The sequence below is a fragment of the Hibiscus syriacus genome, unplaced genomic scaffold (assembly GCF_006381635.1).
Source record: "Hibiscus syriacus cultivar Baekdansim isolate YM2019G1 unplaced genomic scaffold, ASM638163v2 tig00112925_pilon, whole genome shotgun sequence".
Classification (NCBI taxonomy): Eukaryota; Viridiplantae; Streptophyta; class Magnoliopsida; order Malvales; family Malvaceae; genus Hibiscus; species Hibiscus syriacus.
Window position 1 is genome coordinate 1,686,137 of NW_024063420.1, and position 14,731 is coordinate 1,700,867.

At 36.6% G+C, this 14,731-nt stretch overlaps 1 protein-coding gene across 1 annotated transcript; it reads right to left on the minus strand.

The window, feature by feature from the left end:
• Window positions 1-645: 645 nt before the first annotated feature.
• Window positions 646-2,284, minus strand: LOC120184645 (probable inactive patatin-like protein 9). Its single transcript, XM_039189059.1, has 2 exons — window positions 1,142-2,284; window positions 646-979 (listed from the first exon to the last, which is right to left on the minus strand). The coding sequence occupies exons 1-2, from the start codon at window positions 2,069-2,071 to the stop codon at window positions 755-757; spliced, it is 1,155 nt and encodes a 384-aa protein (XP_039044990.1). The 5' UTR covers window positions 2,072-2,284; the 3' UTR covers window positions 646-754.
• Between the last annotated feature and the right edge of the window lie 12,447 nt (window positions 2,285-14,731).

The window sequence follows — 14,731 nt, forward strand, 5'->3', positions numbered from 1 at the left end:
CGTATGGTTCCTGCCGCTCGCTGCTGCAATTCTTCCCAATCTTCCTCATCCATCGACGCCGGCTTTGTAGGTCGCAAAGCCTTCAAGATCCCTTGCTGCGCCAATAGATCCTTCACCCTCGTTTGCCATAATCCGAAGTTACACTGACCATCGAATTTCGCGACTTCGAATTTTGCTCCTGACATCTGATACCAATTGTTGACGAAAACGGGTAAAGAAAACGAAAGAACACGAGAATTTTACGAGGTTCGGCAATGTGCTTACGTCCTCGGTGCCTAGGCGGCGCTAGAAGTTTTATTCAATGATGTTTTAGGTCTAGGTTACATCTCTATTTATAATAGAAAACTCTGGTACATAATTACAAAATCAACCATGTACCGTACCGCGGGGGCCACGCCCCCACACCCCCAACCCACATAATTTGTAACCCCACAACGAGACTTTTTATGAGCCATACATAACATAAGGCAATCGAATAGCAGCGCATGACATTCTTTTCTTTCAAAGGGAACAACCGAAAAACATATTCATAGATTTGGGCATAGCGTCCACCAGACAAAAGTTAGTTTTGCTAATAATACTTGGTACTAATTAATCTACATTAATTCTTTCGGCCACAACGGAGACATTATTATTCTACTCTTTAAACTTCAAAGTGGGGACAGTTAAAAATAAAAATCGAGGAGTCGGTCCGTTCGGTTGGTTACAACTTACAACGGGTTAAAAGAGGAAAAACAAAAGGGAAAATAGTTGTTTAACGGCCGTTGGCAAGCGGACTGACGGCTGAATCTTTGTGGGGACTTGGAGGAAGGTTGGTTTTCCCGGAGGCAACAAGGCGTTGGACAAAGCCCTCAATTCTCTGTGCGTTGGTTTCCGTCAGTAACTGCTTCCCGCCAAACGGTAAAGACTCCACTCCTCTTTCATTCAGCAAATCCTCTATTCTCGGCCCAACCATCGTTTCACTCCCCAGTCCGTTTGCCTGCACGTCGAATACGGATCACGAAATCCGAAAAAGATTAAACACGTTTAAATCATCCATGTTTTTGGCTTTTGAGAAATACGAAGGAAATTTTTAATAAAACAAATGCTTTAATGCAGTCCAACTTATTTAACCATAGTTTAAATATAATGATATGGATACCTGGATTCTGACGTAGTCTGCACGGTTCCAACAGAAAGCGTTCCCCAACATCTGGTCTACGGTCTCCGATACACCGTCGAGCACAATGTCAACGACTGAAGAAGTTGAGCATTTGCCGTTGTTAACAACCTTTGACCTTCCACACCATGGACCGTTTCCTAAAGACAAAACCAGCAGATCCTCCACCCCATTGACCGACGGGAAATCCCTCTTGTTATGGAGAACGTGCGTGATTGCAGCAGCGGAAGGATTGTTCATGACCAAACCGCCGTCCACGGCGGAGCAAGAGGTCTTGCCGTCGACGGATGTCAATGGGAAAGGTTTGAAGAGGCTTGGAGTGGCTGACGTGGCTCGACATACTTTCCAAAGCTCGAAGTTGAAGCTTGGTGATTGGGAAGCGTCGGCACGAGAGAAAACAAAGGGAGAGGAACTCTTGAGGTCGAAGCAAGGAACCAGGAGAGGCTTACACGTGTCCTTCAGTGTCAAAACCGTCTCGTCTTCTCTCCTGAACGTTTCCTTCAGCACCTTATCCATGCTCTTACAGGAGAATCTCTTCTGACGGTGAAGAACTCCGGCAAGCTTATTAACTTTGAAGAGTTTGGAGTTATTCTGAGTGATAAACCTGACAGCTTCTCTAGCAGTAAAAAGCGGATGACCAGTTCCATCGTCGGCAGAGAGCATGGCGGCAATAATAGCACCGACGCTAGTGCCGGCTATCATGTCAAAGAAATCGGCAATTTGAGCTCGAGGATCACCAGTTTTGAGGCGGATCTGGTCTTCAAGGTGTATAAGAGCGGCACCGGCGACAATGCCGGTGGTTCCACCACCGTCAATGCTGAGGATCCGAACCTTCTTGGTGGTTTCACAGTGAGATAGCCATTTCTGCTCAAGTTTTGTGAATATCTCCAAAGTTACTTTACTCAGGTCCATTTTCGACAGTTAACGAAGAAAATGTTTGGAGAATTTTTGTTTTGGTTGCTGGCTTCTTGGAAGTCCGTGAAAAAAAAGAGCAAAGAGAGAGAGATCGGCCTCTATTCACAGTATGTTGCTGATAAGCATTAATGGCGGCGGTAAGCAAGAGAATAATATTTGCAAAGCTGTTTCGAATAGATTCGAGAGAGTGAGGTTTTCGATTTTCTCTGTGGGCTACTCTGGAAAGCGAGCGAGCGAGAGAGAGTTAAATCCGGGAGTGAATGAGTGAGTGCGCGAGTGAGGATACGAGTATAAAAAGGATGGTCAAGGTTTTGATTGGTGATGTACGTAACACTGTTACTCGTACAAATTCAAACGCTGGTGCAAAAATTTGGGAATATTTAGGTAAAAGGATTAGGTTTAGGAAATAGGTTTAAAGTAAAAAAAAGTAGGCCTGTAAATGAACTGAATGTTCAACGAACCGTTCATGAATCGTGCGGCGGGAAGTTCGTTTATGTGCGTTTATTTATTAAATGAACGAACATGAACAAGATTTTTTGTTCGTTTAATTAAATGAACAAACATGAACATAGGTCTCGTTCGTTCATTTACGTTCGTGAACGTTCGGTTATGTTCATTTGGTTATGTTCGTTTATGTTCGTTCGATTATGTTCGTTTATGTTCATTCATTTATGTTTAACACAATCTTCTTAAATCAATTTTGGTGACCAATTTGTAAGTATCTTAAAAATATTAATCTGATATTTTGATGACCAACTCCATAATTAACCCAATTTTATTTGGAGATTAAATCCAATATGTTAACCTGTGAGGCACCTCGCACTTATATTCATTTTCCCCTTTTTTTCCCAAACCTTATTGTTCACTGGAGAGTGGAGACGATCTCTGAAAGATTCAAAACAAGTTATATTATAGTGCAATATGAAGTTTTACATGTCTGTTTTCATCTCTTTCTCTGTTTTATTTGACTTAATAGTTGATATGTAAAGTTATTGTGGGTATCTTCACATCTAAAACTCAAGAAAACATAATACTTCTTTCTAGAAATAGATGGGAATATAAAGGTAAAAGTCGGAAGTATATGAGCATCAGTAAAAAGAAAAATATATAGAATTTGCCAGAAAACAAAACAAAAGTTTCTATGCAATTTCTGAAAAAGAGTGTAATAGCGGAAAATGATTGTTCATATGTAATCATGAAACACTAAGATAAATGTTATAGCGTTAAATTAAAGTCGTGTGAATAATTTAATATCTTTAAAAGATAGATCGAAATATTTGATATCTTCAAACATTTCATCACTGCTAATAAGCTCTTAGGCTATTTATCACTGTAGATTTGGTTGATTTGCATTGTCGACTATTTTTCATGAAAGAACAATGGAAGGTAGGGTCTCCAACGTTTATGTTCGTTTATGTTCGTGTTCATTTATGTTCGTGTTCGTTTATGTTCGTGTTCGTTTATGTTCGTTTATTTATTAAATGAACGAACATGAACAAGTTATATTCCTTAATAAACGAACATGAACAAAAAAAAATTTGTTCGTTTATGTTCGTGTTCGTTTATGTTCGTTTATTTTTTAAATGAACGAACATGAACATACCTTCGTTCGTGTGCGTTCGGTTCGTTTACAGGCCTAAAAAAAAGTGTATTTAGAAAATGAGTTGAGCTCAAATTTAATATTAAAGGTTGAAACTTGGTCCGATTTAATTTTTATATTTATAATATATTTATTATCTTATTTTAAAATATTATATAATTATTATTATCTAAAACTATCAAATATTAAATTAAAAAAAAATTAAATATTTTTTAAAAAAATAATTACATAATAAAATAAAGGAAGTTTGTGTTTCTAGAGATATTCATGTCTCCCGTAATTAATAACATAATGTAATATTTTTTTCATTTCTATAAAAAAAAACTATTAATATCATTATATTTTGCCCCTTTAATTAACGAGTCGTTAACTCTACTAATTTTTTAAGGTCCTCACAACCTTCTAAAAGTTAAATTTATTTTTTAATATCGTAGAAATTTAACTTGCGATCTTTTAAAATAATTTAATTTATTTTGAGAGTCCTATTTTTTTTATAAAAAAAAAGTTCATGGCTTCAATTTATAGGACCTACAAAACATATTAGAGTTAACAACAAATTAACATATGGATTAAAATGGAATGATATTAAAAGTATGAAAATTAATATGAAATATTTTAAAGTTTAGAGATTATTCTAGAATATATGTCATATTTTGGGGATATCATATGCAATTATCTCTGAAATAAATTAAAAATAATACGAGTGAACAAAAATATATTCGATCTAATCATTTATAAATACAAATAACACTGCATAAAATTTGAGACATAAATTTTGAATCAAATTATACTTAAACAAATACAAAATGTACAATTTCTATATAAATCAAATTCGATTTATGAACATCTCTTATACAAGTTGATACTTGTATAAGTTTGTTAATTTAGGGTTTTGTTTTCCTTGTATTTTTTTACTGTTCTACTGCTTTTATTTTAAGAAAATAGTGATGTTTAATAGGATAAACTACAAATTTACTCATTGAACTTTATTAACTCTCCTATTTCATTCATTTTCCTTTTCTAAATTTTATAGATTAAAATCTTTGTAGTCACTTGATCATTTTCTCTCTAACAACCAAATGACGTAGCTTATTTTATTAATATATAATAATAATAATAATATGTATTTTTGTTAATACTTAAATATGACAAGTAATATTTAAAATAAAATAAAAAAATTATAATTTTTAAATTTTACTTCTAAACTCTAATCTCAATTTACAACCCCATCTGTTGGAAGAAAAGTCAACAAAAAGGGTTCGGGGGCTTATTTTTCAGAAAAGGAAGCACCGCAAATGCATATTTCAAAACGGGTGGGCACCGAATTCGGTGCCCCAATTGTTTATTGAAATTAAAAATGGGTTAATTACATTTTAGCCATTGCATACTTTATGGTATTTACAAGATTAGTCCTTAAGCTTTAACTATAAATACCCTAGCCCATTTAGCTTCAAAATCATCCCAAAATCTTTTAGTTCTCTCTCAAGTGTGTTGTGTAAACACCTATAAATTTTCTCTTTAGTAAAAGATCTACAGCAGTCCGGAGACATAGGCAAAATTGGCTGAACTCCGTTATCAATTTCGGGTATTATTTTTCCACTTTTATTTTGCATTCTTACAAATCTGGTTATAGGGAAATTACTTGTACTCGGTTTATTTCCCAACAACTGGTAATCAGAGCTTTTGGTTGTGAATTTTGTCAATTTTTTGCGAGGTTACTATTCACATTAATAGTGAATTTCGTGAATAGTAAAATTTTGTCGGCGATACGAATTTGTCGACGGAGGTGTTCTAATACACGGTGGTTTGCAATAATTGTCAGAAACGATCCAAACAAAGCCAGATTCGAGTGGGAGCGATGGCTGTAGACAAAGGGAAGGTGAAAATTGAAAAGTTTGATGGTGCAGACTTTGGCTTTAGGAAGATGCAGATTGAAGATTTTCTGTACCATAAAAATCTATATCAACCTCTCTCAAGAAAGCAACCAGAGGGCATGAAGAATGAAGATTGGGCTCTTCTCGACAGACAAGCCCTCGGAGTTATCCGGCTGACGTTATCTCGCAATGTTGCTTTCAACATAGCAAAGGAAAAGACCACGGCGGGTCTTATGGCGGCTCTCTCTAGTATGTATGAGAAGCCATCAGCCTCAAACAAAGTCCACTTGATGAGACAATTATTCAATTTGCGGATGGCGAAAGGGGCATCAATGGCTCAATACCTGAATGAACTTCGACGATCCAGACAGTTGGAATGCTACTGTTACAGCAGTTAGCAGCTCGTCAAGAAATAGTAAATTGAAATTCGACGATGTTCGGGATCTGGTACCAACCTCCTCAGCCTTGTACACGGAGTCCAAAGGGATAACTTCAGAAAGAAATTCAAATCGTGACAGATCCAAATCCATAAGGGGAAAATCAAGAACGGGAAATAAATATTTTACCTGTTATAACTGCGGCAGGAAGGGTCACTTTAAAATAGATTGCCGAGCACCGAAGAAAAATACTGGCGTACAGGAATCTGCCAACGTGACAGAGGAGACATGTGATGCCATGATTCTTAGCGTTAATAGTCTGATTGAATCATGGATCTTGGATTCAGGAGCATCTTTCCACTCCACCCCTTGCCGAGAAATCATAGAGAACAATGTCAGTGATGATTTTGGGAAGGTTCATCTAGCTGATGATGAAACCTTGAAGATCGTCGGAAGAGGAGACATCCGACTAAAGTTGCCAAACCAGACCACCTGGATGCTGAAAGGTGTGAGACATATTCCAGGTCTCAAAAGAAATTTGATTTCTGTTGGACAGCTTGATGAAGAATGATATAGCACAACCTTTTCAGGCTGTGAATGGAAGATTACCAAAGGAGCACTCGTCATTGCTCGTGGTAAGAAAACTGGTACTCTCTATGTAACCTCAAATTTAGAGAATATCATTACAGCCGCAGATACTGATGGAAAATCAAACCTATGGCACCAAAGGCTTGGCCATATGAGCGAGAAAGTGATGAAGACACTTTTGTCAAAAGGGAAGTTGTCGGATCTAAAGAATGTAGATGTCGGATTATGCAAGGATTGCATCTTTAGCAAACAAAAGAAAGTCAGTTTTACAAAGATTGGCAAGACACTCAAGGAAAAAAGGTTAGAGTTGATTCATACTGATGTATGGGGACCATCTCCAGTTCCATCTCTTGCAGGCTCATTATATTATGTTACCTTCATCGATGATTCTACAAGGAATGTGTGAGTTTATTTTCTGAAGAAGAAATCAGAAGTCTTTGATACCTTCAAAAAATGGAAGGCCATGGTGGAAAATGAGACTGGTCTGAAAGGCAAGCGGTTGAGGTCTGACAATGGAGGAGAGTACAGAAATCGTAGATTCATAGATTTCTGCGCAAATAATGGGATCAAGATGGAGACAATAGTTCCCATGACACCGCAGCAGAATGGCGTAGCAGAGCGCATGAACATAACTCTGAATGAATGTGCTAGAAGCATGAGGATACATGCCGGACTGCCCAAATTTCTATGGGCTGAAGCTATCAACACTGCAGCTTACCTGGTTAACCGTGGGCCCTCAGTTCCTTTGGATTGCAGAATACCGGAGGAAGTTTGGAGCAAGAAAGAAATAAACCTTTCACACTTAAGAGTGTTTGGCTGTATTTCTTATCTACACATAGACTATTCTGAAAGAAGTAAACTTGATGCTAAGTCCAACAAATGTGCCTTTGTTGGTTATGGTGGTGATGAGTTCGGTTATCGATTTTGGGACTACGAAAATCGGAAGATCATCAGAAGTAGAGATGTAATTTTCAATGAGAATATGATGTACAAAGACAGGTCAACCATAGAATCAAGTAGCTCAAATATCAAAGATAAAACAAAGGAATTTACTGAGTTCGAGGAGATTTCTGGAAATGATGTTCAAATCAGTCCTGAAGCAGTTCAAGAAGAACCAGGTACACCAGAACTAAGACGCTCCTCCAGAATTCCTAAACCAATCCAACGTTATTCTCCTTCTTTGCACTACTTGTTACTGACTGACAATGGTGAACCAGAGTGCTATGATGAAGCAATGCAAGTAGAGGATTCAGTCAAGTGGGAGTCTTCCTTGAAAGATGAGATGGACTTGTTTATATCAAATCAGACGTGAGAATTAGCTGAATTACCACCAGACAAGAAAGTGCTCCATAACAAGTGGATTTACAGGATCAAAGAAGAGCACGATGGGAGCAAACGATACAAAGAAAGATTGGTTGTCAAAGGCTTTCAGCAAAAAGAATGTATTGACTACAATGAAATTTTCTCTCCAGTCGTAAAATTGTCTATAATCAGACTGGTGTTGAAAATTGTAGCTGCAGAGAATTTACATCTTGAGCAGTTAGATGTAAAGACAGCTTTCCTTCATGGTGATTTGGAGGAAGAAATCTATATGAGGCAGCCAGAAGGCTTCATAGAGGCAGACAAGAAAAACCTGGTATACAGGTTGAAGAAGAGCTTGTATGGTTTAAAACAAGCTCCTAGACAGTGGTACAAGAAGTTCGATAACTTCATGAGTAGAAGTGGTTTTACCAGATGCCAAGCAGATCATTGTTGCTACATCAAGAGGTTCGACGACAACTTCGTTATTTTATTGTTGTATGTTGATGACATGCTCGTTGCAGGCTCAGACATGCAAGAGATTATAAACTTGAAGTAAAAATTATCGAAGCAATTTGCTATGAAAGATTTGGGCGCTGCAAAACAGATTCTTGGGATGAGGATCAAGAGAGACACAAAGTCGGGGACTTTGATGTTATCACAGGCTGAGTACATCAACAAAGTACTCTCCAAGTTCAACATATAAGATGCTAAACCAGTAAGTACACATTTAGGTGTTCATTTTAGACTCTCCAAAGAACAGTCACCAAAGACGGAAGAAGAACGTGCACACATGGTAAATGTGTCGTATACCTCAATAATTGGAAGTCTGATGTATGCCATGGTTTGTACCAGACCAGATATTGCTCATGCAGTGGGAGCTGTTAGCAGGTACATGAATAATCCAGGCAAGGTTTACTGGGAAGCAGTCAAATGGATCCTCAGATATCTACGGGGTACTACAAACAAAGCACTTTGTTTCAAAGGTGGAGATACGATACTGACAGGCTATGTAGATGCTGACTTAGCCGGAAATATTGACATCAGAAGGAGCACTACAGGGTATGTCTATACTCTAGGAGGTACTGCAGTGCGTTGGGTTTCTCAACTACAGAAGATAGTTGCTCTCTCTACAACTGAAACAGAATATGTCGTTGTTACGGAAGCCAGTAAGGAGATGATTTGACTCCAAAGTTTCTTGGAAGAGTTAGGCAAGAAACAATAAAACAATGTCTTGTATTGCGACAGTCAAAGTGCTATCCATCTAGCAAAGAATCCGTCTTTTCATTCCAGGACGAAGCACATACAATTACGGTATCATTTTATCCGGTCTCTTCTGGAAGATGGGATTTTGAAACTTGAAAAGATTAGTGGAGCTCAAAATCCGCCAGACATGCTAACAAAGACGGTGACCACGGACAAAATGAAGTTGTGTTCAGCTTCAGTTGGCATGCTAGAGTAACAAGACCATAAATACTGTTGCATTGATCGATGTGTGAAGACAAATTAAAATCAGTCTTCAAGTGGGAGATTGTTGGAAGAAAAGTCAATAAAAGGGGCTTGGGGGCTTATTTTTCAGAAAAGGAAGCACCGCAAATGCATATTTCAAAAGGGGTAGGCACCGAATTTGGTGCCCCAATTATTTATTGAAATTAAAAATGGGTTAATTATATTTTAGCCATTACACACTTTAGGGTATTTACAAGATTAGTACTTAAGCTTTAACTATAAATACCCTAGCCCATTTAGCTTCAAAATCATCCCAAAATCTTCTAGTTCTCTCTCAAGTGTGTTGTGTAAACACCTGTAAATTTTCTCTTTAGTAAAAGATCTACAGCAGTCCGGAGACGTAGGCAAAATTGGCTGAACTCCGTTATCAATTTCAGATATTATTTTTCCGCTTTTATTTCGCATTCTCACAAATCTGGTTATAGGGAAATTACTTGTACTCGGTTTATTTCCCAACACCATCCACCCTCACATTCACCCTCCCACTTGATGGTTCCTGCAAGAGAAGCATCCACACTTGTCGTAATCGATTTTTGCCCGGACATGAATTTTTTATACTTGGCGGGAAAAGTAATGTGAATAAATGGTTTTTAAAATAATTTGGGAGTCGCCATCGGCCTTTTGGGTTAGGTAGGTCGAATACCTAAAAATTATCTTTTAAAAGAGTTTTAAGAAAACATCAGTTAAAAGATGAACTGATCTGCGTTTATAACCAAAAATTCGTTCTTTTTAATAATAAAAAGGGATTTGTGGTCAGTTACGTTTAGGGAAGGATTAGCACCCCTACAACACCCAAAATTGGTACTTTTTAATTATAAATTGTCTCTATTATTGGAAATTTAAAAATTCAAAGATATATTTAATTCATAATTCTATTATTAATATACATAAATAAGATATTTACTTATTTAGAAATATTAGAAAAAGGCTTCTAGGTGCCTTAAGACAGCTCTTTTCTTCGATATTAATAAATAAAAATAAATATTAAAATTTTAATAATTTAAATAAAACTAAATTATATTTTTTTATAATGTTTAATTATTTAAAATACCAGAATATGACATCCAGTTGTTTTAAGAGTGCCATTTTCTTTGATATTGAAAATAAATAAACATTATTATTTAAAAGAATATAGGTATATATTTATATGAATAAGATAATAAAATAATTATGAAAATAATAATTTAAACATATAAAATTAAAATATAAATAATGAGTAAGATAAATAAATTTAAAAATAAGTATAAAAAAACAATAAGACTTATAATTAACATTAGTGACTAAAACATATAAAATTAAAATAATAGGATTAAAATATAAAATATTAAAATTTATAGCCCTTTTTTATAGTATTATAAAAATATAATTACTAATGATGTAATTAACCCTAATTATTAATAAGTGATTAAAATTATAATTATTAAAATTAAAGACTCTAACTCGAATAATAAAAAAATCTAAGTGCTAATAATGTAATTTAGCCTTATTTAATTAATTCGGGTTAAAATGATAATTACTAAACTATAAGGGACTAAATTAGGTATTTATCCTAAATATATATATATTATATTATGTAAAGAACTAAAATAAAATGAAATAAAATTACTAGATCGAATTATAATATATAAAAACATGCTATAAGGATCAAATTGAAACTTTTTAAAGTTACAGTGGCTGCGGGAATAGTTTATCCGAAAGCAAAATTACAGATATACCCCTCCCCAAAATGGCGTCGTTTGGGAAGGGGTATATACTTCCCTTCCAGCTGGCCCGAAGGGCCAGCGTTTCTTTTTTCTTCTTTCTCTTCTCTCTCTAACTGAGAGAGAAGAGAATTTTCTCTCGCTTCTCTCTAGCTTCCCTCACCAGAGGGAAGTCGGTCATCGACCGGCAGCCGTCTACCGCCGTAATCCCCACCGTCGGCCACCGCATTCGGTGGTCAGAAAATTTTATTTTTATACCAAAACTTAGATCGGACCGTCCTAATGACGGTTCCGGTGTTCTTTTCTCTTAAAATGCTCCCGATCGGAGCAAATCTAGGAAAATACCTTCGGTTTTCGAAGGTTTTTGGTGACCCTTGGAGGCCGGTGGTGACTCCGATCGAGGTGTTATCTTCTCCGATAAGTTTCTCTCACTCTTCTTTTTTTGTTTTGTGGTTTACTGCTGGTTGTGTAGTTGTTGCTTGTTGTTTTTTTTTGTGGACTCTTGCTCTCCGTTTTCTGTTGCCGCCTTTTTTATTTTGCAGGTGAGTCGAGGCTTTTATAGCCTCGATGAAACATTCCTCGAACCGGTCACAGAAGGGAAACCTCGGTGGGTCACCAAAGCTAGGCTGGTGACTCACCGTAGGGAAGGCTGTTGGTTTCCATCTGGCGTTCTGGAGTGTTCCTTGAGGCAGAGGCGTGGCAGCAACTGGTTGGACCATCTGGCTTGGGAAGTGTCGGCAGAGGCGGCTGTTGGGAGTTCTTGGAGGCGACGGTAGCGCTGGCTGAAGCGGTTGGATGATAACCTAGGGTTAGGAAACCCTAGGGCTTCCTTTACTGGAACCATCTGTGGACCGTTGGATCTCTCAGATCCAACGGCTGAGATCATTGGTGGCTGGGGTTGAAATGATAAAACCCTAACCGGGTTTTAGGGTTTATTTTGGGCCGACTCTGTTGGGCCTGATTGATTGGGCCGGTTCTGGTTATGTAAAATGGGCCTCCGGGTATTGGGCTTGTAATAATATATTTAATAATAATAATAATAATATTTATAATAATAATAATAATTTTAATAATAATAAACAAAAAATTAGTGTTTACAACTGCCCCTCTTTGCTCATTCTTTTATTAACACGAATAGAGCAAAGACGAAAAAAAACAATAATTTTTCATTTGACTTCTTTTGAGTAAGACTGAAATGTTGAAAACATCATTTCAGAGGTCTTAAAAACATCATGCACTGAAGGGCTTACAGATGACCTTAAGGCTTTGAAAACATCAAAAAGCTCCCGAAGGCTTTTTGGAAACATCATGCACTATAGGACTTACAGATGACCCTTAGGCTTTGAAAACATCAAAAAGCTCCCGAAAGCTTTTTGGAAACATCATGCACTGTAGGACTTACAAATGACCCTAAGGTTTGAAACATCAAAAACCTCCCGAAGGCTTCTTGGAAACATCATGCACTGTAGGACTTATAGATGACCCTAAGGCTTTGAAAACATCAAAAAGCTCTCGAAGGCTTTTTTAGAAACATCATGCACTGCAGGACTTACAGATGACCCTAAGGCTTTGAAAACATCAAAAAGCTCCCGAAGGCTTTTTGGAAACATCATGCATTGCAGGACTTACAGATGACCCTAAGGCTTTGAAAACATCAAAAAGCTCCCGAAGGCTTTTTAGAAACATCATGCACTGCAGGACTTACAGATGACCCTAAGGCTTTGAAAACATCAAAAAGCTCCCCAAAGGCTTTTTGGAAACATCATGCACTGCAGGACTTACAAATGACCCTAAGGCTTTGAAAACATCAAAAAGCTCCCGAAGGCTTTTTGGAAACATCATGCACTGCAGGACTTACAGATGACCCTAAGGCTTTGAAAATATCAAAAAACTCCCGAAGGATTTTTGGAAACATCATGCACTGCAGGACTTACAGATGACCCTAAGACTTTGAAATCATGAAAAAGCTCCCGAAGGCTTTTTGGAAACATCATGCACTGCAGGACTTACAGATGTGGGAAGTAGTTTACTAAGTAAGAAACTCTGAAAATTGTTTTCTCACTTTTCAATAATTTCATTTTAGAAAAGATTGAATGAGAAACTATAGAAATCGTTTTCTCATTATTTTTCAAAATAACATGTTGATTGAGTAACATACCCCAATCTCAAGATAAGGCTGTTGGAAATAGTTTACTAAGTAAAAAACTAAGAAAAACGTTTTTTACTTTTCAACAACTTCATTTTAGAAAAGATAAAATGAGAAACTATGGAAATCGTTTTCTCATTATTTTTCGAAATAGCATGTCGATTAGGTAACATGCCCCAATCTCAAGATAATGTTCATTTTTGTGGATTGCATCCATCTCTTCTTCAGATGTTTGCGTGATTTCTGTATTTATGGTTTTAAATACCTTCTTCGTGTAAGGTATTTTTTACCATGAATCTTCTTGTTCTTATGAAGATCTGTAAAACTTCATGTTTGAATGCACTCAGATGTATCAATGTAATGCATTGTCTATTGTGTAAATGATATTATTATGAATGCATGAATGTTGATGCAATCTTCATTTGACTTCAAAGTAGTGAACTTGGTCTTCCTTCACTTCATCATTTATTGCCAGGGTTACTTCTGGATATCAGTGTAGAAAATTATGCTATCAAGCTTGCATTTCTGCAGAATCATTTGATCAACTTGTATCTTTGCGTCTTCTTTGCTTCATGAAAGTCTCAGAAGAAATGTTTCATTTGTGAAACTCTTGCTGTAGTCAAAATTATGACCATGATGCCCCATTTTATCTTGGATAAAACCAACTTTATTTGCTTGGACTTGTGTAGAAATCCCATAAAGCTTTCATCTTTGAAAAGAGAATCTATCATCTTTAAAAAAGAGAATCTATCATCTTTGAAGAGTGTAGATGTAGATATGCCTGACTCAGCAGGGATTAATTAGGAGAGTAGAGTCTGTTCCAATTTAAATCTTGAAACATATCACAAGGAAGATTTATTTCAATTCCTTTCACGTTTTTACATCTAAGCAGATCTTGAATAAGGCAACTTGGACCATATCATGTCGAGATGCTTAACAACAACCTGTCGTTCAACCTTAGTTGGCTCCACTAGTTTCTTGTTGTTAAAATTTCAGCTCTCCTTCTATGGAAAGAAATTTTCATCATATCTCACTTCTAATCTTGAAGTTGAAGAAGACAAACTTCATCTTGGATCAATAAATGGAAACCATATGATTGCAACATTGGTTCAGCACAATAATCACTGGTTCGTAAAACATTTACAATACATTCATCTTTTCCTATGGTTTCTATCGAGATGTAAAACATTTGAAAACACATTCTTCCTTTCTTGTAGCTTCTGCTCAGATGTTCGTAAAGCATTTGACAACACATTCATCCTTTTCTGTGGCTTCTGCTCAGATTTCTCAATTATTGAAGCTCTTTGCCTAGTGTTCAAAGTTTTTGTATGATATCACAAGATCACTTGAGAACAAAACTCAGTGGGGATACAAGTGAGATGTTGGTATGACCAAAAAGTTGGTCAAATTCACGATACATGCTAGTGTCGAGTTGAATAAAAGATACTAACTTATCTAGATATCATCTCGGGCAAGGGCAAGTGTGATATTGATCACGTTTTCTTCTGTAATGAGCGTTGTAGGAATTAGAAACACATCAGCTATAGGGGCCATATACAGAAAG